Source organism: Mustelus asterias, chromosome 13 (genome assembly GCF_964213995.1).
Source record: "Mustelus asterias chromosome 13, sMusAst1.hap1.1, whole genome shotgun sequence".
NCBI lineage: Eukaryota > Metazoa > Chordata > Chondrichthyes > Carcharhiniformes > Triakidae > Mustelus > Mustelus asterias.
The window spans coordinates 56,486,833-56,513,196 of record NC_135813.1 but is presented as its reverse complement, the minus strand read 5'-3'; the positions used below and the strand labels follow the sequence as shown (position 1 = coordinate 56,513,196).

The 26,364-nt window shown below is 44.4% G+C and overlaps 1 protein-coding gene across 1 annotated transcript in view; it reads right to left on the bottom strand.

Moving 5' to 3' along the window:
* The window catches only part of sfi1 (SFI1 centrin binding protein), a 164,081-nt gene extending 147,901 nt beyond the window's left edge, over positions 1-16,180 (bottom strand). Inside the window, exons 1-4 of the mRNA XM_078226823.1 lie at positions 16,143-16,180; positions 9,355-9,426; positions 5,673-5,783; positions 4,627-4,721 (exon numbers count right to left, since the gene is read on the bottom strand). Coding sequence (XP_078082949.1) covers positions 4,627-4,721; positions 5,673-5,764 — 187 coding nt within the window. The 5' untranslated portion in view covers positions 5,765-5,783; positions 9,355-9,426; positions 16,143-16,180. The remainder of the gene's footprint in view (positions 1-4,626; positions 4,722-5,672; positions 5,784-9,354; positions 9,427-16,142) is intronic.
* Positions 16,181-26,364: the final 10,184 nt, after the last annotated feature.

Sequence of the window (26,364 nt, the reverse complement as noted above, 5' to 3'; positions counted from 1 at the left end):
GGAATTCCAGAACCTGAAGACACGGCCACCGATGGTTAAAACAATTAAAACTGGAGGTGTTCAAGACCCACAATTAGAGGGGCACGGAGATCTTAAAGGTTGTGTGGCTGGATGAGATTATAAAGTTCAGGAAGGGAGAAGCTGTAGAGGGAATTAAAACAACTTAATTTGAAAATTCTTTACTTAATATTTCATGGAATCATAGAACATCCACAGTGCAGCGGCCATTCAGCCCATCGAGTCTGCACCGTCTCTCTGACAGATTATTTTACCTATCCCTGTAACCCTAACACGCTTAACATGGCTAATTCATCTAATCTACACATCTTTGGACTGTGGGAGGAAATCAGAGCACCCGAAAGAAACCCACGCAGACATGGGGAGAATGTGCAAACTACACACAGATGGTGACCCAAGGCCGGAATCAAACCGGGTCCCTGAGTTGAGGCAGCAGTGCTAACCACCGTGCCACCGTACTGCCCCACCACTACATTTTCCTACAAATTGGGACTGAACCTTGACTAAATAAGGGGAAACTGTTCTTCCACTGAGAGGAAAATTGATGCCAAGAGGGCCCAAAAAAAACCAAAGGGCAGATGAGCATTTTTTTCACATAGCAAATTATGATGTCATTAAAATACTAGCCTAAACATGTGGTGGATGCAGATTCAATAGCAACTAGCAAAAAGAAATTGGAAAAGTATTTGGCCATATATTTGAAATGGAAAGATTTGCAGAAATTCAGGGCAAGAGGAGGGTGGTGGAAAGAATTAAATGGCACTTTCAAGGAGCTAGCACAGGCATAATGGGTCAAATGCCCTCCTTCTGTGCTCTGGGATTCTCAGTGCCCAGCGTTTGGTATTGGAGGTCATCGCACACCCTTGGCCTGCACTGCGAGTGACTTCACACACAAGTCAGACTGCAAGATTTTGACTTGACAAGAATGTCAGACTTACTTTGATCAATGAAGCCAAATATGTGCTAAGTCTGAGAATGCGTGCTTCATTCAAAGCTTCCATACAGGAACACAGAACAAGCCACAGCAAAATTGCAATTGATACATTTTCTCCCACCGTCAACCATTTTCCCCCCAAACTGACAAATCACTGTTCAGAATGCAAATAAAGTTTACTCCCCAATCAAAAGCTCAAATTAAAGAACGTAGGTAAAGGTATTTAGATTCTCCAGAATGCACTTCACAAAGCAATGGTCTATGTATTTTAACATTTCATACATGGTAAAAGAAAAAGGTACAAAAATGTAGATTGGACCTTATATCAAAACATAGAAGATTGGAGCAGGAGGAGGCCATTCAGCCCTGCTCCACCATTCATTACAATCATGGCTGATCGTCCAACTCAATAGCCTAATCCTGCTTTTTCCCCATTACCTTTGATCCCATTCGCCCCAAGTGCTATATCTAGCCCCCTCTCTTGAATACATTCAATGTTTTGGCATCAACTACTTCCTGTGGTAATGAATTCCACAGGCTCACCACCCTTTGGGTGAAGAAATGTCTCCTCTACTCCATCCTAAATAGTCTACCTTGAATCTACCTTGAATCCTCAGACTGTGACCCCAGTTCTGGACACCCCCACCATTGGGAACATCCTCCTTGCATCTACCATGTCTAATCCTGTTAGAATTTTATAAGTCTCTATGAGATCCCCCCTCATTCATCTGAACTCCAGAGAAAACAATCCTAACCTCGTCAATCTCTCCTCACACATCAGTCCCGCCATCCCCGGAATCAGCCTGGTAAACCTTTGCTGCGCTCCCTCGAGAGCAAGAACATCCTTCCTCAGAAAAGGAGACCAAAACTGCACACAATATTCTTGTAAGTTAAAACATTTAAACTGTTGATCCCAATAATGTTTAAATGAATGCTCTATTCTCACTATAACAATCTGTATCTCACCAAAAAACCACCCACTAGATGTCACCAGAGCACCTTATAAACAGTTTCCAATCTATAAGAAATTGTAAAAGTTAGAAGTGCACAGAATGTCCTGTTAGCATTTGTAAAAGGAAAATATACTTTGGGTGAAGTCTGCCACATTTGCCAAATATTAAAAAATCTTTCCTTTTTATAAACGCTGCACATGATCAAATATTTATAACAAATGCTATATTATCTGTCAAACATGTCTCCGAATACTCATGCAAGAGTGATTCCAGATCAATGGTGATCTCAAACATTGGAGGTCATAGTTTCCCACAACATAGAGCAGCAAAGAGAACACCTTATTTACAATGTTTGTTACTGTTCACACAGGGACAGTTTCTTTCTCACATACACAGAAGAATCCTACTTGCTTTAAATGGTCATTGATGGAATGTCAGGAGACAGGACTGAATATAAAGAACAGCAAAGAATGATTAAAAGATTAATAAGGAAGGAAACATTTAGAGTATGAGAGAAAGGTAGCTAGAAATATAAAGACAGGCAGTAAGAGTTTCTATAGATATTTTAATCAGAAAAGAGTTCATAAAGTGAGCGTTGGTCCTATTGAAAGTGCATTTGGGGAATTGATAATGGAAAGTAGGGAGATTTCAGATGAATTAAACAGGTATTTTGCATTGGTCTGCACTACAGAGGTTACAAGCAACATCCCAGAAGTAGCTGTAAATCAGGAAATGGAATGGAGGGAGAAGCTCAGAAAAATTATAGTCACTAAGTGGTATTGAGCAAATTGTTAGAGCTGAAGGCTTACAAATACCTGCGTCTGGGTGGACTTCATCCAAAAATTGTGCTTAACAAATTTATTGGAGTCCTCTAAAGGAGTCACATGGGGTTTGGATAAAGGGGTACCAGTAGATGTACTGTACTTAGATTTCCAGAAGGTCTTTGGTAAGGTGCTGCATCAAAGATTATTGGGGAAAATAAAAAGCTCATATGTAGGGAGTAACATATTAGCATGGATAGAGGATTGGCTAACTAACAACATGACGTGGAGATGCCGGCGTTGGAATGGGCTAACAACAAACAAAGAGTTGGCATAAACGGGTCTTTTTCTGGTTGGCAGGATGTGATGAGTGGTGCGTGACAGGGATCAGTGCTGGGACTTCAACATTTTACTATTTATATAAATGACTTGGATGAAGGGACTGAAGGTATGGTTCTGAAATTTGCTGACAACACAAAGATAGGTAGGAAAGTAAATTGTGAAAAGAACATAAAGGGGCTGCAAAGGGACATGGGTAGATTAGGTGAGTGAGAAAAGATCTTGCAAATGGAGTATAAAGTGGGTAAGTGTGAAATTGCCCACTTTGGCAGGAAGAATAAAAAATTATCTAAATAGTGAGAGATTGCAAAGCTCTGAGATTCAGAGGGACCTGGGTGTCCTAGTGCATGAATCACAAAAGGCGAGTATGCAGGTACAGCAAATAATTAGGAAAGCCAATAGCATGTTATGGTTTATTGTGAGGGGAATTGTTTACAAAAGTAGGGAGGTTATGTTTCAGCTGTACAGAGCACTATTGAGACAACATCTGCAATATTGTGTACAGTATTGGTCATCTTATTTTTAGGAAATATGTAAATGCGTTAGAAGCAGTTCAGGGAAGGTTAACTAGACTAATACCAGAAATGGGCAGGTTGTCATATGAGGAAAAGTTGGACAGACTAGGCTAGGCTATCCACTGGAATTTAGAAGAATAAGAGGTGACTTTATTGAAACCTTTAGGATCCTGAGGGTTATTGACAAGGTGGATGTGGAGAAGATGTTTCTTCTTGTGGAAGAATATAGAACTAGGTGTCAAAGTAAGGGGGTCATCCATTTAAGACAGAGATGAGAATTATTTTCTCTCAGAGGGTCATGAGATTCTGGAACTCTTCCTCAAAAGGCAGTGGAAGCAGAGTCTTTGAATATTTGTAAGGCAGAACTAGATAGATTCTTGATCAACGGGGGGGGGGGGGGGGGTAGGCTTGAGGGGCTGAGTGACCTACTCCTAATTCATATTCCCGCATGCAATTAACCCTAATTAGGGTAATTAACCCTAATTAGGGTTAGATGGATTGGCCATGCTAAATTGCCCCTTAGTGTCAGGGGGCTAGCTAGGGTAAATGCATGGGGTTGTAGGGATAGGGCCTGGATGGGATTGTGGTCGGTGCAGACTCAATGGGCTGAATGGCCTCTTTCTGCTCTGCAGGATTCTATGATTCTAGTCATATCGGTAACAGGATGCTTGGAGTGAAATGGCCAAGACTTAACTTCCTGCAGTGGGTTTATTTCGTGTCTACCAAGCTAAGACAGCAACTACATTATTGAATGCATTTCCAGGATGAGGCGAGCAGCAAGAGAGCATATTTGTTAATCGCAGAGTGGCACAACTGAGACAGCAACTTTTAGATATTTGTATCTAACTGCGCTTCTCACCTGAAGTTGCTGGATTATTTGAGCACAAGTAAAGGCAAGTGTCACTAACCCAACGTTATTTTCACAGCAAATCCTGGCCCAATAGTCATTGCTAGCTCAGAGCAGTGCTGAAACTGTTCTACTGGTCACTCACTAGTTGCTACAAGTAAATACAGCCCAAAATCTCCAAAGGTTGGTCGATCAAGGATTGTAGATTGGAATGCTGATCAGGTTCAGATCAGAAGAAGCCAGCATCGCCATCTCATACCATGTGAAAACGCCCTCTTGTATTTTGCTTTCTTCCTCTGTTGTTGAACGATGTACGTCTGCCAGGCTCTCCATATTTGATTATATTTCTGATACCTGTTACAGGCAAGAATGTGACATTACAGAAATTAATAGACTTTCAGTCTGATTCATTTCACATCAAACTCTCGTGACCATTCTCAATTCTCATCGAAATACAAGTTCCTAATTCACTCTGCAATACAGTTCCAGGTAGTGACTGTATTTTGCTACCTTGCAAGGTCAATATCCATAATGAACATGGATCTAGTGGAGGAGGGAGACATCCAAACTAAAGACAAATTCTATATTTTTCCAAAATCCACAAGCACTTGCTGAAAAACACGCAAAGTTCCCTCACAGCGGCACAGTTTTTTAAAATTCATTTGTGGGACATGGCGTCGCTGGCTGGCCAGCATTTATTGCCCATCCCTAGTTGCCTTTGGAGGGCAACTGAGAGTCAACCACATTGCTGCGGCTCTGGAGTCACATGTAGGCCAGACCAGGTAATGACAGCAGATTTCCTTCCCTAAAGGGCATTAGTGAACCAGATGGGTTTTACAACTATCGACAATGGTTTCATGGTCATCAGTAGATTCTTCATTCCAGATATTTTTTATTGAATTCAAATTCCGCCATCTGCCATGGCGGGATTCGAACCCTGGTCATAGAGTCTTAGAGGTTTACGGCATGGAAACAGGCCCTTCGGCCCAACTTTTCCATGCCACCCAGTTTTTAACATTAAGCTAGTTCCAATTGCCCGCATTCCCTCTTTATCCATCTTACCCATCAGTGGGTCCCAGAACATTAGCTGAGTTTCTGGATTAATCGTCTAGCGCCAGGGTCCTGGGTTCAATTCTAGCCCTTGGGTCACTGTCTGTGTGGAGTTTGCACGTTCTCCCCGTGTCTGCGTGGGTTTCCTCCAGGTGCTCCGGTTTCCCCCCACAGGGAGGGAGCTATCAAAGGAATGCTTGGCACTTGCGAGACAGTATCCTAGCCAGGGTGGAGGTAGAGAATAAAAACAGCTACCTGTAGTGACAATCCGCTCGAACCATCAGTTTCCATTCTATCCGCACACTCCACCATTGCTCTTTCCATTCATCAAATGCTTTACTCAGCATTGCATGACAGTAGTGGGATCTGGCAAAAGGAAAACCATGCATTTTGTATTCTCTTAATGCCTGATTGAAGTTTCATTCCAAAATTGTTTATTAGAAGTTAAGTGGCCTTAGCAAAGCACTGGATAATGGTAACAAAACTTCCTGACTCTTGTTTGTGAACTCCCTGACAAAAAAACGTTGACATACCATTTGCCTTCCTAATGGCTTTTCACAACCACTTCACTCTGGAAACTAACCCATCTTTTATTTGCATCTTTATGGTTTTGTTAACTTGCATTGCTCCTAATGATTTGTGAATGCACCTACAGATCTCTTTGCTCCTTTACCCCAATATTTTTCAAAATTATGTGGCTTACTCAATTCTCCAATTCATAGAATCATAGAGTCCCTACAGTGCAGAAGGAGGCAATTTGGCCCATCGAGCCTGCACCGACAACAATCCCACCCAGGTCCTATCCCTGTAACCTCACTTATTTACCCTGCTAATCCCCCTGACATTAAGGGGCAATGTAGCATGGCCAATCCACCTAACCCACACATCATTCGAGTGTGGGAGGAAACCAAAGCTCCCAGAGGAAACCCACGCAGACATAATTAAAATGCATCAAATCTGTGTTGACTATTCTTCAGTATTTTCAGTTTCTTGTTGTCTCATTAGCCACATGATTCTATCACCAAATAGCACTGTGGAAACAAATTAACTTTATCTGCGCTTCGAGTGATAATACTGAGCCTGTACTTCATCCAACCAGCAAGATAGTAAACAGCTGATTAACACCTATGCAAAGCCAATTCTGGATTTGCAGAGAGGACATGGAGACCTACAAAACTCCCAGTCTAAATGTTGTGACACCATACCAACATCCAGCCAAGCAATGAATTTCCAAACAGCATTCCATTTGGCCTGATTCTTAAGCAAAACAATTTTAATTTAAAAACACTGGTGTTGGTGGCACATTGGCTCAAGTCCCACATCTGTGACAAGGTGGACCATTCTGCCACGGGTACAAAGTGGAGTAATGGTGGAAGGGGACATCATTGGATGCAGTCACCACGCTTCTTGCTTGCAGCAAGTTTCAAAGCAGAATAATGTCAGCCTGGAAGCAGCTCGTTTGCCTTAATGGCTGTGAAAAGGAAAAAAAATATTTCAAAACGTCATGAATATTCCAGTGACTTGGTTGGTTACTACACTGTCCATCGCGAAACTAAGCCACACTAATCCGGGGTTTAATCTCAGATCTATTTTGAGTTTGTTGATTTGCTCAGACAGTAGCAGATAAATGACAGCAGGGCCCTACCCTGGACAAGGGAGTGGCTCCAGCAACAGTTACAATGCTGATTACTAACAATCATTTTGCATAGAGAATGAATATGCATCATCGTATGGTATAAGAGCAAAGGATGGTGTCCATCTCAATTAATGGTCATGGAAGGTGGGTTTGTAAAGTGGCCATTTGATTATTAACCTGTAAATTTTTTCAATAAGCCTGTTGGCAGACAGCAAGAGCAGGAAAGTTTCCTGGTCAGCAGAAGGCAACGTCAAACCACTGTAGTATGTTGTCAAGCATAACCATAGACCATGGTGGCACAGTGGCTAGCACCGCTGCCTCACAGCGCCAGGGACCTGGGTTCAATTCAGGCCTCGGGTAACTATCTGAGTGGAGTTGGCACGTTCTCCCCGTGTCTGCGTGGGTTTCCTCCGGGTGCTCTGGTTTCCTCTCTCAGTCCAAAGCTATGCAGGTTAGATGGATTGGTCATACTAAATTGCCCCTTAGTATCAGGGGGATTAGCGGGGCAAATATGTGGGGTTACATGGATAGAGCCAGGGTGGGATTGTTGTCGGTGCAGGGTTGGTGGGCCAAATGTTAGAGAAATGTGCAAAGAAGTCTTTGCACATGCAGAGACTGTCTCCTGTAAGAGAGGGAGACATTTAATGCATAGAACTTGTATCCCCAGATTAAAACAGGAGATGTGGAAAGTGTACAGCAATTGTTGGAAATGATCTGAATGCCAAACCTGCCTCCCTTTGAAATTTCATTCAGTGCAAACGAACAGGACATTCCAAAGAAGAGAAGTAGTTTCTGTCACAATTACCTTATGGATAATTTCAATGCCGGCCTTGGTAATATTTCTACAGTCTTTAGATGTTGCTTTTCTACCCTAACACCTCAGCCACAGCTAACTGAAATCAGATTTTAAAATCCTTATTATTCCATTTAGCTTCGAAATTAGTATACAAAGAACAAAGAACAAAGAACAATACAGCACAGGAACAGGCCCTTCGGCCCTCCAAGCCCGCGCCGCTCCCCGGTCCAGGATTGAATCCTGAATCCAGGATCCCCGCCCAATTTTCCAGCCTATCTACATCCTAATATCCTATCCACCGAGCTGTCCCTCACAGCTACGATGCTTTGTTCATCACAACCTATTAACTCACCCCCACCCCCCCATTCCAGACCATGTGATCTCCAGGGAGAGGCGAAAACCCAGAGTGAAAACCCCAGGGCCAATATGGGGAAAAAAAAATCTGGGAAATTCCTCTCCGACCCCCTGTGGCGATCGAAACGAGTCCAGGAGATCACACTGGCCCTGATCAGAAAATGCTTCCCAACCCTATTCATTTCCACTTCTGCTTTACGAACACCATCTGAATTCCCTGCCCCCGAGACAGGTTCCCAACTATCCGCAGTCTCGCTCTGTACTGGCACCAGCAAGATGATCATAGAATGAAGCCTTGAAACGAGAAACAAAGAACAATTAGCCCGCGCCGCTCCCTGGTCCAAACTAGACCACTCTTTTGTATCCCTCCATTCCCACTCCGTTCATATAGCTGTCTAGATAAGTCTTAAACATTCCCAGTGTGTCCGCCTCCACCACCTTGCCCGGCAACACATTCCAGGCCCCCACGACCCTCTGTGTAAAATATGTCCTTCTGATATCTGTGTTAAACCTCCCCCCCTTCACCTTGAACCTATGACCCCTCGTGAACGTCACCACCGACCCGGGGAAAAGCTTCCCACCGTTCACCCTATCTATGCCTTTCATAATTTTATACACCTCTATTAAGTCTCCCCTCATCCTCCGTCTTTCCAAGGAGAACAACCCCAGTTTCCCCAATCTCTCCTCATAACCAAGCCCCTCCATACCAGGCAACATCCTGGTAAACCTCCTCTGTACTCTCTCCAAAGCCTCCACGTCCTTCTGGTAGTGTGGCGACCAGAACTGGATGCAGTATTCCAAATGCGGCCGAACCAACGTTCTATACATCTGCAACATCAGACCCCAACTTTTATACTCTATGCCCCGTCCTATAAAGGCAAGCATGCCATATGCCTTCTTCACCACCTTCTCCACCTGTGACGTCACCTTCAAAGAAGGTGCAAAGAAGTTTCGGATTGAGACATGACAATGCTGTTTCCATCACAATGCCAATCTGAAATGCCGCTACTTACTTACACACTATTTTTGTCTCTCATCATTAAGATGCAATCATTAATACAGCATTGATTCAGAATTAGGACCTCTGCACACAACCTAACATTCTGCACCCTTCTTCAAAACTCATGGAGGAAAATTAAATGGTACCTCACCTAGCTTTGGATGGAAGGATTCTCCCAAATGTCTTCCGTATCCACAAATGCAGAAACTTTCTCGCAAGGTGCCTGTGTTAAGAAGACATTGTTACCAATCGATGTTGTTTCCTCACAAGGTCAGGAACATTAAATTCAAGCATAAAGATTTGAACAAAATATTGATCTGTGTTGATATATCTTGAAACAATACCTTGAAGCATTGGCTAAAAATCTGTACGTGATGCTGGGATACCAATTGGTGAGGTTTCACCCTCACAGAAAGGATTGCAATTTTTTGGAAGGGAGTGAAACTCAAATCGAAAGAGAATATTCTGGAAAATCTCAGCAGGTCAAAGCTTTGACAAAGGGTCATCTGGACTCAAAAGATCAGCACTTTTCTCTCCTTACAGATGCTGCCAGACCTGCTGAGATTTTCCAGCGTTTTCTCTTCTGGTTTCAGATTCCAGCATCTGCAATAGTTTGCTTTTATCCAGTGAAACTCAAATCCCTGGGCACATTTCTATTGTGTCACTCTTAGAAGACAACAATGTTCCGCCAGTTTGAGACAAGCTTGTCACAGTCTCCAAGAAATTAAGTTTGCTGATGATACAAAGCTACGTGGAAATGTAAGGTGCAAGGAAGACACAGAAAGGCTGCAAAGAGATAAAGACGGTTAAAGAAGTGGGCAACAAGATGGCAAATGGAGCATTATGCGGGGAAGTGTGAGGATATTCATTTTAATCCTAAGAATAGAAAGGCAGAATGTTTTTATAGGTGTGAGGAGTTGATGCTCGGAGATTTGGGTGTGTGTTCACACAAGGAACACAGTCAGCGTGCAAGTACAGCAAACAGTTAGGAATGCAAATGGCATGTTGGTCTTTACTGCAAGGGGATTAGCATACAAAAACAAACAGGCCTTGTTACAATTGCACAGGGCTTTGGTGAGACCACATCTGGAGTAGTGCAAATTTGGTCTCCATATTTAAAGAATGGTAAGCAAGCACTGGAGGCAGCACCACAAAGATTCACTAAAGTTGTTTCGTATGATGATGGGATGAAAGGTTTGTCCTGTGAGAGACTGAGTAAATTGGGCTTCTACCCTTTGGGAGAATGAGAGATAATCTCATTGAAACATGCAAGATTCTGAAAGTGCTTGACACAAGTAACAGAGGGTGTTTTAACTGGCTGGGGAGTTGAAAACACCGGGGCCCAGTTTTGGAAGAAGAGTTTAAGCATTTACGACTGAGATTAGGTGAAATTTCTTCACTCAAAGGATTGTGAATTCTCTACCGTCTCCTTTAATATATTTATGGCTGAGGCAGATTTTTGGTCTCTCGAGGAATCAAGGGAGGTAGGGACCAAACAAGAAAGTAGAGTTGAAGTTAACGGTCAGCCATGATCATTGAATGATGGGGCAAACTCTACCGGCCACATCATAGAATCCTACAGTACAGAAAGAGGCCATTCGGCCCATTGAGTCTGCACTGACCACAATCCCACCCAGGCCTATCCCCATAATCCCATGCATTTACCTTAGCTAGTCCCCCTGACACCAAGGGGCAATTTTCACAATCTATCTAACCCGCACACCTTTGGACTACTCTTGTCCTACTTTTATATGGTCGACTCCTATCATGTTCTTGTCATCCATCAGCTGTTTACAAAAAGTGGGAGCAAATCCCATTAACCATGCCCCACATCAATCATGGGTGATATGATAATTGAGGATGCTGACTGAAAAACAACTAAATGTTTTGCAACCCTACAATATATACTGTAAAGTTAAGCTATAACTTCAGAATCCCTATAGTGCAAAAGGAGGCCATTCAGCCCATCAGTGTTGCACCGACTCTCCTCCGAAAGAGCATTCTACCTATCCTCCCACCATTTGAGAAATTAGAAGACATTTATAACCTAACATTTGACCATTCAAGGTGGTTTGCCAAAATTCTAACTCTGCTGAATTGTGCAAGACTGATGTATTGTATTGCATAGGATGGGCATCATACAACAAAGCAAATCACAGGGGCTATTTATAGTATTTTAACACGGATCTATTAAATGTAAGAACTGATTCTCTGTTCTTCAATTCACACGTCATAAAATCTGGCTTGGTGTAACCAGATGGTAGGCCCTTTTATTTAAAGTCCTACACAACCAGAATTTAGAAAGATAGGATCCCTGGAATGAAGGGCTTGTCGTTTGAGGAACGGTTGAGGATTCTGGGTCTGTATTCGTTGGAATTTAGAAGGATGAGGGTGGATCTTATTGAAACTTACAGGATACTGCAAGGCCTGGATATAGTGGACATGGAGAGGATGTTTCCACTAGTAGGAAAAACTAGAACCAGAGGGCACAACCTCAGGCTAAAGGGACAATCCTTTAAAACAGAGATGAGGAGCAATTTCTTCAGCCAGAGTGTGGTGAATTTGTGGAACTCTTTGCCGCAGAAGGCTGTGGAGGTCAGGTCATTGAGGGTCTTTAAGACAGAGATAGATAGGTTCTTGATTAATAAGGGAATCAGGGGTTATGGGGAAAAGGCAGGAGAATGGGGATGAGAAAAAAAATCAGCTATGATTAAATGGCGGAACAGACTCGATGGGTGGAGTGGCCTAATTCTGCTCCCACGTCTGATGGTCTTATGGTCTAATTCATTGCAGCCAGTTCAACGGTATCCGGTTTGTAAACGAGAGAGGTTTGTGTAGAATCTAGTCGACTACAATGCCAAATAGGAACCAGGCCAACACATCTTCCTCAAGTACTGGCTACTCAACTCATTCATAAGAACATAAGAACATAAGAAATAGGAGCAGGAGGAGGCCATCTCGCCCCTCGAGCCTGCCCCGCCATTCAATAAGATCATGGCTGATCTGAAGTGGATCAGTTCCACTTACCCGCCTGATCCCCATAACCCCTAATTCCCTTACCGATCAGGAATCCTGTTTCTGTTTCTTTCCCCCGTGAAATTTATACACTGGTTATGGTTAAAATTCAAATTCTGATTATTGCGGAGATAAACAAAGCTTACATCGCAGAACAAGATCATTCAGCTATGGCTCTGACATATAGCCCCACTTGGTTCTATTCTCATCTCTTTCCTCTTCCAACCAAGTCCTTTCTTCAAGTGTTTATCTAATCCCTCAGAAATAGCAGTAGCTACGTGTAATAATGTACTCTGGACACTCATAACTCTCCACATCAAAACAATTTCATGTCTCTTTGTTACTAATTTAATCAACTAATGGAAATAATACTGCATCATTTACCTTTCAAACTTCCTGGAACCTCTTTCTGTCCCTGGTAATTCAATGAATGTTGACAGGTGACCCAAACATGCTTTCATAATGGAATGCAAGTACTTTAAATATGACCTGACTCATTTGTATCCACTTGACATTGGGATTGGAGTGATAGATTTTCTCTGCACAATGTATAACAGAATCACAAACCCATTTATAATTTCAGTACACAGACTGCAGGAAAATCTGCTGCTTTGGTATCATATGATCAGCAACGGATATAGCAGGCAAAATAGAAAATCTCTCCCTTCATATAATTGAGAAAACTAGGTGAAGGGCCAAGAACGTGGGACATCAGCGAATAAGAAATCAGGGGACTTAAAGATTGTCAGGTGAAACAAATGTTAAAATCCTGTAGGCTTTAGAGGGAAAGGAAAATAGAGAAGGATAAGAAGTTCAACAATTCTGAAGCCCCAGGAAAGAACAAGTGGGAACTTTTGCATTGAGTCTTCAATACAACTGTGATAGTGCAGGGAGAGAAAATGTAAAGAATACTGTTTTCTGGAAGTTCTCCATTACTATTGGAAGTATTTCTCCAGACTTCAAGAAGAAGAAAGAGGCACATGACATGCATAGGCAGCTGGGATCAAGTGAATCCCTGGAAGAGTATAAGGGGTGTAGGAGTAGAGTTAAGAGACAAATCAGGAGGGCAAAAAGGGGACACGAGATTGTTTTAGCAGATAAGGCAAAGGAGAATCCAAAGAGCTTCTACAAATACATAAAGGGCAAAAGAGTAACAAGGGAGAGAGTAGGCCCTCTTAAGGATCAACAAGGTCATTTATGTGCGGATCCACAAGAGATGGGTGAGATCCTAAATGAATATTTCTCATCAGTATTTACTGTTGAGAAAAGCATGGATGTTAGGGAACTTGGAGAAATAAATAGTGATGTCTTGAGGAGTGTACATGTTACAGAGAAGGAGGTGCTGGAAGTCTTAAAGCGTATCAAGGTAGATAAATCCCCAGGACCTGATGAAGTGTATCCCAGGACATTGTGGGAGGCTAGGGAGGAAATTGCGGGTCCCCTAGCCGAGATATTTGAATAATCAATAGTCACGGGTGAGGTGCCTGAAGATTGGAGAGTGGCAAATGTTGTGCCTTTGTTTAAAAAGGGCTGCAGGGAAAAGCTTGGGAACTACAGGCCAGTGAGCCTCACATCTGTGGTAGATAAATTGTTGGAAGGTATTTTGAGGGACAGGATCTACAGGCATTTAGAGACGCAAGTACTGATTAGGGACAGTCAGCATGGCTTTGTGAGTGGAAAATCATGTCTCACAAATTTGATTGAGTTTTTTGAAGAGGTAACCAAGAAGGTAGATGAGGGCAGTGCAGTTGATGTTGTCTACATGGACTTTAGCAAGGCCTTTGACAAGGCCTTGGCAAATCCGCATGGCAGATTGTTGCATAAGGTTAAATCTCACAGGATCCAGGGTGAGGTATCTAAATTGATACAAAATTGGCTTCAGAGGGTGGTTGTAGAGAGTTGTTTATCAAACTGGAGGCTTGTGACTTGCGGTGTGCCTCAGGGATCAGTGCTGGGTCCACTGTTATTTGTCATTTATATTAACGATTTGGATGAGAATATAGGGGGCATGGTTAGTAAGTTTGCAGACGACACTAAGATTGGTGGCATAGTGGACAGTGAAGAAAGTTATCTCCAATTGCAACGGGATCTTGATCAATTGGGCCAGTGGGCTGATGAATGGCAGATGGAGTTTAACTTAGACAAATGCAAGGTGATGCATTTTGGTAGATTGAACCAGGGCAGGACTTACTCAGTTAATGGTAGGGCATTGGGGAGAGTTACAGAACAAAGAGATCTAGGGGTACATGTTCATAGCTCCTTGAAAGTAGAGTCACAGGCAGACAGAGTGGTGAAGAAGGCATTTGGCATGCTTGGTTTCATTGGTCAGAACATTAAATACAGGAGTTGGAATGTCTTGTTGAAGTTGTACAAGACATTGGTAAGGCCACACTTGGAATACTGTGTGCAATTCTGGTCACCCTATTATAGAAAGGATATTAAACTAGAAAGAGTGCAGAAAAGATTTACTAGGATGCTACCGGGACTTGATGGATTGAGTTATAAGGAGGCTGGATAGACTGGGACCTTTTTCTCTGGAGCGTAGGAGGCTGAGGGGTGATCTTATAGAGGCCTATAAAATAATGAGGGGCACAGATCAGCTAGATAGTCAATATCTTTTCCCAAAGATAGGGGAGTCTAAAACCAGAGGGCATAGGTTTAAGGTGAGAGCGGAGAGATATAAAAGTGTTCAGAGGGGCAATTTTTTCACACAGAGGGTGGTGAGTGTCTGGAACAAGCTGCCAGAGATAGTAGTAGAGGCGGGTACAATTTTGTCTTTTAAAAAGCATTTAGTTACATGGGTACGATGGGTATAGAAGGATATGGGCCAAATGCGGGCAATTGGGATTAGCTTAGGGGTTTTTTAAAAATGGGCGGCATGGACAAGTTGGGCCGAAGGGCCTGTGTCCATGCTGTAAACCTCTATGACTCTGGACTCGAAGGCCTGGATTTTTACAACCTCACTCAGATGAGGCTCGTAAAATCCCGCCTGAGGCCAATGGAGAATTCCAATTTAGGGAGGGGGACATGCCAGTAAAATTCCAGCCCAAGAGGTGGCGAGGAGTATGGGGAGTTAGCAGGAGTATAGCGTTGAAATAGAGAATCAGCCACGGCCATATTGAATGGCAGAGCAGGTCGACGGGCCGAATGGCCTACTCCTGCTCCTAGTTTGAGAGCAAAACTCTCTTCCAGGAGTTAATTTAGATCCACCTTAGGTGAAAATGTGACCAAGTTTGAAAAACAATTTCACCTGGTTGGTATAAAGAGCTACTTCAGATTGCATTTCATGCACCTTTAAAGACTGGAATTCATCCATAGATGAAGATGAAATAGAATAGGCTCAAAGTGCACCAAATTCCTTGAAACAGGTTCAGAATGCCAGAGTTGGTGCAATAAATAATAGAAGCAAATTTAAAACAGAAATATCAGGAACAAATTCTTTACACTTATTGATAAATGTTTGCAATAATCTACCAAGGGGCCAAAGGCAAAAGAATGGTCTTTTGAATAACTTCAAAGTTTAAAGTTTATTTATTAGTGTCACAAGTAGGCTTACATTAACACTGCAATGAAGTTACTGTGAAAATCCCCTAGTCGCCACACTCTGGCGCCTGTTCGGGTACACTGAGGGAGAATTTAGCCTGGCCAATATACCTAACCAGTACGTCCTTTGGACTGTGGGAGGAAATCGGAGCGCCCTAGGGAAACCCACAGAGACACGGGGAGGATATGCAGACTCCATACAGACAATCATACAAGGCCAGAATTGAACCTGGGTTCCCGGCGCTGTGAGGCAGCAGTGCTAACCACTGTGCCATCAGGCTGTAAAGTAGTCTAAATAATGTTTGCCATTAGATTCCAGCATCCACAGTAATTTGCCTTTATTATAGCAGTCTTTCTGTATTCGCTAACTGCAAACATTACCTGATGCGAAGTTCTTTCAATCGTCCACCCCTGTTCCAGGTATAATTCACTCTGTAAGGAAGCAAGTTCTTTTTGACACGATGTACATTAGTCCCACCTTGCTTTCTGGAATGTTCCTGGAATGTAACTTTGGGAAGCTGGGTGTTCACTGGAGGGCCCACCCTCCCCGCACTGGGGGAACAAAGGACAGAGTAATGTCGACATAGCAAGTGACTCCACAACTAATCTTCAGAACCACAACGGTCAACAAGAAACTGAACTTTGAACTGGGTTTTGATAAAGGGTCATCTGGACTCGAAACATCAGCTCTTTTCTCTCCTTACAGATGCTGCCAGACCTGCTGAGATTTTCCAGCGTTTTCTCTTTTGGTTTAAGAAACTGAACGAACCATCTTTAGTTATTTCTCAGCCAGGATCACCTACAAGCAATGAACTGCCTCAAGTTTCTGTCAAAAATGTTTACCAACAGGGTGCATTGCCTCAGGTCACACACTTTTTAAAATTATTTCATGGGATGTGGCCATCGCTGACAAGGCTCATATTTGTTACCCATCCCTAAGGTAACCACCTTCCTGAACCACATGAGTCCCCATAGCCATTGATACAAATAAGCGGCTTGCTAGGCCATTGCAGAGGTCAGTTAAGAGTCAGCCACAAAGCTGTGGGTCTGGAGTCACATGTAGGCCAGACAAGGACTTCCCTAACAGATATTAGCGAACCAGATGGGTTTTTACAACAATCAATGATCGGCATCAGTACTGAGACAAGCCTTCAAGATATTTATTAATTGAATTTATTGCATCTAAATACTACCAGCTGCCATGGTGAGATTTGAAATAGCGTTCCCAAGGCATTAGACTGGACCTCTCGATTACGAGTCCTGTGACATTGCCACTAGGCCATGAGGCCTGTGCTGGTTCACACCTATACAAGGGCACAAATTCAGGGGCGGGGTTGGGTGGTGTTGCCAATTAGACACTGTCCTTTTCCTCTGAACAAAATCTAAGTTTAACTGCCTGAAAATCTTCTTGATTGTGTCTAAGGAAACATTAGAGCAGATTAGGGCATTCGACCTATCAATCCCATTCTGTCATTTACTCACAGGATGTCTGATCCATATCTTAAACTCTATTTAAAAAGTTTAAAGTTAATTTATTAGTTGATTTACATTAACACTGCAATGAAGTCACTGTGAAAATCCTTTAGTCGCCACACTGTGGCGCCTGTTCGGGTACTCTGAGGGAGAATTTTGCATGGTCAATGCACCTAACCAGCACATCTTTCAGACTGTGGCAGGAAACCGGAGCACCGGAGGAAACCCACACAGACATGGGGAGAGCATGCAAACTCCACACAGACAGTGACCCAAACCGGGAATTCAATCCGGGTCCCCGGCGCTGTGAGGCAGCAGTGCTAACCACTGTGCCACCCCTTAGATTGCACGCGAATCACTGTCACCAACCTACCACTGCAACCCCAACACTGATAGCCAAACTCCACACCAATTGAGACAATAGATCACACAAAAATGTCTGGAAAAGAAAAATCAACTGATCCATCTCACCTGTGCATCCTCCCATACCGTCAAGATAACACAATTTCCTGGGAGAACTGAGGAGGAAAAGGCCCCATCTTCAACTGCTTTATCTATGACCTTGTTTTCATCACAAGATCAGAAATGGGAATGTTCACTGATGATTGTACAATGGAGAATTACACATTTATCCATTTACATTCCATTTGCCAGATCTTTGCCCACTCACTTAACCTATGCTCATTTATAGCCTCCTTATGTCCTCTTCAGTTTTCTTTCCTACCTTTATGTCATCAGCAAATTCGGCAATTATAGAATCATACAGTGCAGAAGAGGCCCTTTGGCCCATCGAGTCCACACCGACACATTAGAAACACCTGAACTCCCACCTAATCCCACCTGCCAGCACTTGGCCCATAGCCCTGAATGTTATGATGTGCCAAGTTCTCATCCAGATACTTTTTAAAGGATGTGAGGTAATCTGCCTCCCCCCCTTCCAGGCAGTGCATTCCAGACCCTCACCATCCTCTGGGTAAAAAGGTTTTTCCTCACATCCGCCCTAAACCTCCCGCCCCTCACCTTGAACCTATGTCCCCTTGTGACTGACCCTTCAACTAAGGGGAATAGTTGCTCCTTATCCACTTTGTCCATGCCTCTTATAATCTTGTCCACCTCGATCAGGTCACCCCTCATTCTTCTCTGCTCCAACGAAAACAACCCAAACCTACCCAATCTCTCTTCATAACTTAAATGTTCCATCCCAGCAGCATCCTGATAAATCTCTTCTGCACCCCTCCAGTGCAATCACATCCTTCCGATAATGTGGTGACCAGAATGGCACACAATACTCTAGCTGTGGCCTCACCAAAGTTCTATACAACTCCAATATGACTTCCCTGCTTTTGTAATCTATGCTTCGATTGATAAAGGCAAATGTCACATATGCCTTTTTCACCACCCCACTAACATGCCCTTCCGCTTTCAGAGATCTGTGGACAGACATGCCAATCATACCTTCAGCCCCTTCACCCAAGTAACACATATAAATTGTAGAAACAAGCGTGCTGCTGTGCTGTATGCATTCTATAATTTTATCATCCCTATCGGTCATTAAAATATGTTTTTCTAAAATTTACCTTTGATGATCTTTTTTCATTTGCAAATCCTTTCTGATTGGATTCTTTGCAGAACTTGAAGTCATTGTATTTGATTTTTGATCGATGTGACTCCACATGTGAGGGAATCAATACCAACTTGAAGCATCAACCCTCCTGGGATAAGATCACCTGTGTTTCATTCAAGCAATGCACGTTCAGTTAGCTGTCAATTCTTCAACAAAAGCTTCTAGCTTTGGCAACATACTCAAATGTTTACCCATAAAAATAATTGTGACTGACTATGACAGTGTTTTCTCAAAGAATCTGATTTGTCATTAGAATCACAGGAAAAAGTTGTCAGCTTTACCAGTGTTTGGAGGGATATAACAATGTACATTGTTTCAGAGAACTCAGCTGGGTAACTTTATTTCCTTACTGTTGTGACCATCAGGTTACTGAATTCCCAATCAAAGCTCTCGGGGCAATTATTCAAACAAATATTTTTCACGAATCCTTGATTTCCCGGTCATAACTCGTAAATGCACATAACATTGGTAAAGGTGCATCATCTTCAGAGGAAAAGAACATTTGCAAACCGCCAGTTACAAAGACAAAGGTACTGTCTTGTGAATTTTGATAAAAGACATCACCCCACCACATGTTTATTTCGTTACTATGATAACATTGACCCACAGCAGTGGGGTGGAGGAATAGGGAACGGGGGTCATTGGGCAGCAAGGGGGGGAAGGGGGGGGGGGGGTGGGGTGCGGCTCGGACGAGGCAAAACAACAATGACCAATGAATCAGACTGTTCTCTGAGATCTGCGTGGGAGCCACATCCCCTCCCGCCCACCTTCCCCACTCACTCATCCCATCCCCTGTCTCCATCACACACTCTCATCTCACTCTCCCCTCCGTCTTGGCACCCCCCTCCCCTCTCTCACTCACTCCTCACTCCCCACTCCCCACTCCCCTCTCTCTCTCTCTCTCTCACTCACTCCCCACTCCCCTCTCTCTCTCTCCCCCCTCCCTCTCTCTCTCCCCCCTCCCTCTCTCTCTCCCCCCTCCCTCTCTCTCACTCACTCACTGTTTCTCTCTCTCTGCTCTGCAGGCCGCCATTTTTCCCGCTCCCAGCAGGCAACGCTCCACCTCACCATGGTAACGGTGACTCCGGAAGCGGGAGACCAGCCAGAGTCAGACTGACCGAGATCTAACTGCCCTTCCAACCCTGTCTATAGACTGGGTGCTAACTGCCCTTTCAAACCCTGTCTATAGACTGAGTACTAACTGCCCTTTCAAACCCTGTCTATAGACTGAGTGCTAACTGCCCTCTCAAACCCTGTCTATAGACTGAGTGCTAACTGCCCTTTCAAACCCTGTCTATAGACTGAGTGCTAACTGCCCTTTCAAACCCTGTCTATAGACTGAGTACTAACTGCCCTTTCAAACTCTGTCTATAGACTGAGTGCTAACTGCCCTTTCAAACCCTGTCTACAGACTGAGTGCTAACTGCCCTTTCAAACCCTGTCTATAGACTGAGTACTAACTGCCCTTTCAAACTCTGTCTATAGACTGAGTGCTAACTGCCCTTTCAAACCCTGTCTATAGACTGAGTGCTAACTGCCCTTTCAAACCCTGTCTACAGACTGAGTGCTAACTGCCCTTTCAAACCCTGTCTATAGACTGAGTACTAACTGCCCTTTCAAACTCTGTCTACAGACTGAATACTAACTGCCCTTTCAAACCCTGTCTATAGACTGAGTGCTAACTGCCCTTTCAAACCCTGTCTATAGATTCACTGCTAACTGCCGATCACGGGGTGGCACAGTAGCACAGTGGTTAGCACTGTTGCTTCACAGCTCCAGGGACCTGGGTTCAATTCTTGGCTTGGGTCACTGTCTGTGTGGAGTTTGCACATTCTTCCTGTGTCTGCGTGGGTTTCCTCCGGGTGCTCTGGTTTCCTCCCACAGTCCAAAGATGTGCAGGTTAGATTAATTGGCCACACTAAATTGCCCCTTAGTGTCCCGGGATGCATAGGTTAGAGGGATTAGCAGGTAAATATGTGGGGATATGGGGATAGGGCCTGGGTGGGATTGTGGTCGGTGCAGACTCGATGGGGAAAATTGCCTCTTTCTGCACTGTAGGGTTTCTGTGATTTTTTATGAACCCTGTCTATAGACTGACTGCTAACTGCCCTTTCAAACACTGTCTATAGACTAAGTGCTAACTGCCCTTTCAAACCCTGTCTGTAGACTGAGTGCTAACTGCTCTTTCAAACTGTCAAAGACCGAGCACCTGCCCTTCAAACCCTGTCTAAAGACTAACTGCTAACTGCCCTTTCAAACCCTGTCTATAGACTGAGTGCTAACAGCCCTTTCAAACCCTGTCTATAGACTGAGTGCTAACTGCCCTTTCAAACCCTGTCTATAGACTGAGTGCTAACTGCCCTTTCAAACCTTGTCTATAGATTGAGTGTAACTGCCCATTCAAACCCTGTCTATAGACAAAGTACTAACTGCCCTTTCAAACTCTGTCTATAGACTGAGTGCTAACTGCCCATTCAAACCCTGTCTATAGACTGAGTGCTAACTGCCTATTCAAACCCTGTCTATAGACTGAGAGCTAACTCCCCTTCAAACCCTGTCTATAGACTGAGTACTAACTGCCCTTTCAAACTCTGTCTATAGACTGAGTACTAACTGCCCTTTCAAACTCTGTCTATAGACTGAGTACTAACTGCCCTTTCAAACTCTGTCTATAGACTGAGTACTAACTGCCTTTCAAACCCTGTCTATAGACTGGCTGCGAACTGCCTTTCAAACTCTGTCAATAGACTGAGTACGAACTGCCTTTCAAACTCTGTCTAAAGACTAACTGTTAACTGCCCATCAAACCCTGTCTATAGACTGAGTACTAACTGCCCTTCAAACTCTGTCTATAGACTGAGAGCTAACTCCCCTTCAAACCCTGTCTATAGACTGAGTACTAACTGCCCTTCAAACCCTGTCTATAGACTTGATGTGGAGCTGCCATTTGGACTGGGTTGGGCACAGTCAGAAGTCTCACAACACCAGGTCTTTAACCTGATGTTGTGGGAATTTTTACTGTGTCAATAGACTGAGTATAACTGCCCTTCAAACCCTGTCGATAGACTGAGTGCTAACTGCCCTTCAAATCCTGTCTATAGACTGAGTGCTAACTACCCTTTCAGACCCTGTGTATAGACTGAGTGCTAACTTCCCTTCAAACCCTGTCTATAAACTGAATGCTAACTGCCCTCTCAAACCCTGTCTACAGACTGAGTGCTAACTGCTCTTTCAAACACTGTCTATAGACTAAGTGCTAACTGCCCTTTCAAACCCTATCTATAGACTGAGTGCTAACTGCCCTTTCAAACCCTGTCTATAGACTGAGTGCTAACTGCCCTTCAAACCCTGTCCATGGACTTGATCTGGCCTTTCAAACCCTGTTCCATAACAATGCACAATACATTAATATATGACATTTCTTCACGTCTATGACAGTTAAAATTAAAGGAACAGTGGTGTGAGAATATGGACAACAGATCAATTGAAAAGTCAAAATATACAGTTGCCAAAGTATCAGATTATTTGCCACCACTTGGGTCAAAATGTTGATGGTAAAAGGATATTTTTAAGAAAATTAATTTTTATCAGGTCAAAACCTGAGAGCTAACTGCCCTTCAAACCCTGTTTATAGACTGAGTGCTAACTGCCCTTCAAATCCTGTCTATAGACTGAGAGCTAACTGCCCCTTCAAACCCCATCTATAGACTGAGTAACTGCTCTTTCAAACCCTGTCAATAGACTGAGTGCTAACTGCCCTTCAAACCCTGTCTATAGACTGAGTGTAACTTCCCTTCAATCCCAGTCTATAGACTGAGAGCTAACTGCCCTTTCAAACCCCGTCTATAGACTGAGTAACTGCCCTTCAAACCCTGTCTATAGACTGAGAGCTAACTGCCCCTTCAAACCCCATCTATAGACCGAGTAACTTCCCTTTCAAACCCTGTCAATAGACTGAGTGCTAACTGCCCTTCAAGCCCTGTCTATAGACTTGATGAGGAGGTGCCAGTTGGACTGGGGTGGGCACAGTAAGAAGTCTCACAACACCAGGTCTTTAATCTGATGTTATGAGACTTTTTACTGTGTCTATAGACAGAGTGCTAACTGCCCTTTCAAACCCTGTCTATAGACTGAGTGCTAACTGCCCTTCAGACCCTGACTATAGACTGAGTGCTAACTGCCCTTTCAAACCCCGCCTATAGACTGACTGCGGCACGGTAGCACAGTGGTTAGCACTGCTGCTTCACAGCTCCAGGGACCTGGGTTCGATTCCTGGCTTGGGTCACTGTCTGTGTGGAGTTTGCACATTCTCCTCGTGTCTGCGTGGGTTTCCTCCGGGTGCTCCGGTTTCCTCCCACAGTCCAAAGATGTGCGGGTTAGGTTGATTGGCCATGCTAAAAATTGCCCTTAGTGTCCTGAGATGCATAGGTTAGAGGGATTAGTAGGTAAAATATGTAGGGATATGGGAGTAGGGCCTGGGTGGGATTGTGGTCGGTGCAGACTCGATGGGCCGAATGGCCTCTTTCTGTACTGTAGGGTTTCTATGATTCTATGATTTCTATGATGTCCTTTCAAACCCTGTCTATAGACTGAGTGCTGACTGATGCGCTATTAATTAGGCAAAAGACTACTTGTGTGCCAATACAACTGTCGGCTTTTATTCATTACAGAACCAGGAGCACATCCCAACAGATAACCGACCCGAACTGAACAAGGGGGAGGGAACAGCCACCTTTATACTAGGTGACAAGGGGAGGAGCCGGCAGGGGATGTGTCCAGGCATGACAAACACACAACGGTGGTCCAAGCAGGACAAAGGCACAACTGAAGTCCACCACACTGACTGCCCTTCAAACCCTGTCTATAGACTGAGTGCTAACTGCCCTTCAAACCCTGTCTATAGACTGAGTGCTAACTGCTCTTCAAATCCTGTCTATAGGCTGAGTGCTAACTCAGGTGGAGAAGGTAGTGAGAAGGTAGTGAAGAAGGCATATGGCATGCTTGCCTTTATAGGACGGGGCATAGAGTATAAAAGTTGGGGTCTGATGTTGCAGTTGTATAGAACGTTGGTTCGGCCGCATTTGGAATACTGCGCCCAGTTCTGGTCGCCACACTACCAGAAGGACGTGGAGGCTTTAGAGAGAGTGCAGAGGAGGTTTACCAGGATGTTGCCTGGTATGGAAGGGCTTAGTTATGAGGAGAGATTGGATAAACTGGGGTTGTTCTCACTGGAAAGACGGAGGATGAGGGGTGACCTAATAGAGGTGTATAAAATTATGAAAGGCATAGATAGGGTGAACGGTGGGAAGCTTTTTCCCAGGTCGGCGGTGACGTTCACAAGGGGTCATAGGTTCAAGGTGAGGGGGGGAGGTTTAACAGGGGTATCAGAAGGACGTATTTTACGCAGAGGGTGGTGGGGGCCTGGAATGCGCTGCTGGGCAAGGTGGTGGAGGCGGCCACACTGGGAACGTTTAAGACTTATCTAGATAGCCACATGAACGGAGTGGGAATGGAGGGATACAAAAGAATGGTCTAGTTTGGACCAGGGAGCGGCGCGGGCTTGGAGGGCCGAAGGGCCTGTTCCTGTGCTGTATTGTTCTTTGTTCTTTGTTCTTCAAACCCTATCTATAGACTTGATGTGGAGATGCCAGTTGGACTGGGGTGGGCACAGTCAGAAGTCTCACAACACCAGGTCTTTAACCTGATGTTGTGGGACTTTTTACTGTGTCTATAGACTGAATGCTAACTGCCCTTTCAAACCCTGTCTATAGACTGAGTGCTAACTCCCCTTCAAACCCTGTCTATAGACTGAGTGCTAACTGCCCTTCAACCCCTATCTATAGACTGAGTGCTAACTGCCCCTTCAAATTCTGTCTATACACAGAGTGCTAACTGTCTTTCAAACCCTGTCTATAGACTGAGTGCTAACTCCCTTTCAAACCCTGTCTATAGACTGAGTGCTAACTGCCCTTCAACCCCTATCTATAGACTGAGTGCTAACTGCCCTTTCAGACCCTGTCTATAGACTGAGTGCTAACTGCCCTTCAAATCCTGTCTATAGACTGAGTGCCACCTCCCCTTCAAACCCTGTCTATAGACTGAGTGCTAACTGCCCTTTCAAACCTTGTCTATAGACTGAGTGCTAACTGCCCTTTCAAACCCTGTCTATAGACTGAGTGCTAACTGTGGTGAACCATCGTTGGTTCCCACCAGGTAGTACTGAGCCAGGGTCTGGCCAGTACTATGAGTCTGTATATATGTTACTGTTGGGGTTAGGGTTGGGCTGTTCTACATGTTACTGTTGGGGTTAGGGTTGGGCTGTTCTACATGTTACTGTTGGGGTTAGGGTTGGGCTGTTCTACCTGTAATATAGTTATTATGGTACATCACAGTCAGGCTCCGCCTCCTGGGAGAGGTGTAAAGGTCACTGCTCTGTCTGGGACCCTTCAGTCTGGGATCGTGTATTATATATGGTAGCTCTATTGTAGTAGTCAATAAAAGCCTTTATTTCCTCGAGCATCTCTAGCCTCGTGAGTTATATCGCGCATCAATTTTATTGACTACTAATTGAACTCTCGTCGTTGAAAAAAAAAGAAAACGATACAGAGAGCATGGAGCAAATGCTTAAACCCGAACGTCTTACGCTGGATCCACGTGCGGCGGGCGCCTCCAACACCTTCGACCACTGGTTGAAATGTTTTCAGGATTACCTCGAAGCCTCCGCAGCGGTCACCACGGACGACGACTGACTCCGGGTCCTCCACGCGAGGGTAAGCGACACTGTATATTTAGCGATCCGTGCGGCCACCGACTACAAAGGGGCCCTCGAGCTTCTTAAGAAGCGCTACATTAAACCGCCAAATGAGATGTATGCTCGATATCTCTTAGCCACTCGACGACGGCAGCCCGGTGAAACGACGGAACAGTATGCGTGCGAGCTCCTACAGCTAGCCAGGGGCTGTAACTGCAAAGCAGTGTCGGCGGACCAGAACATGAACGACCTCGCTCGAGATGCGTTTGTGGCGGGAATCGGATCGTCTTATATCCGACTTCGACTGTTGGAGCAAGGTAATCTCGATCTCACTAAGTCTATAGAGCTAGCGGATACGCTAGAAACGGCCTCCAAAAGCCTGGCGATGTATCCCGAAGACCACGTGGAGACAGCATGGCAGGAGCAGTCACAGACCCCACTTCGTCCAGCGGGTCCGAAAAGCTGCGTGATGGCGTGCCCACCCTCGGGCATGACGACGGCAGCAGCTCCAGGCGGCCCGCGGTGTTACTTCTGTGGGGGAGTGAAGCACACTCGGCTGCGATGTCCCGCTAAAGTGGTATTGTGCTCCGCCTGTGGCAAGAAGGGGCATTATTCGAAGGTATGTCGATCCAAACTTACATCCAGGAACAGCAGTGCGGCGTGTGACTCCCCGGAGCCGGGTTCCTCGTCGTCGGCATCGTCAAGGGTTTCTTCCACGTGCGAGGCCAGGACGTCGCCATTCTTGACGACGGAGT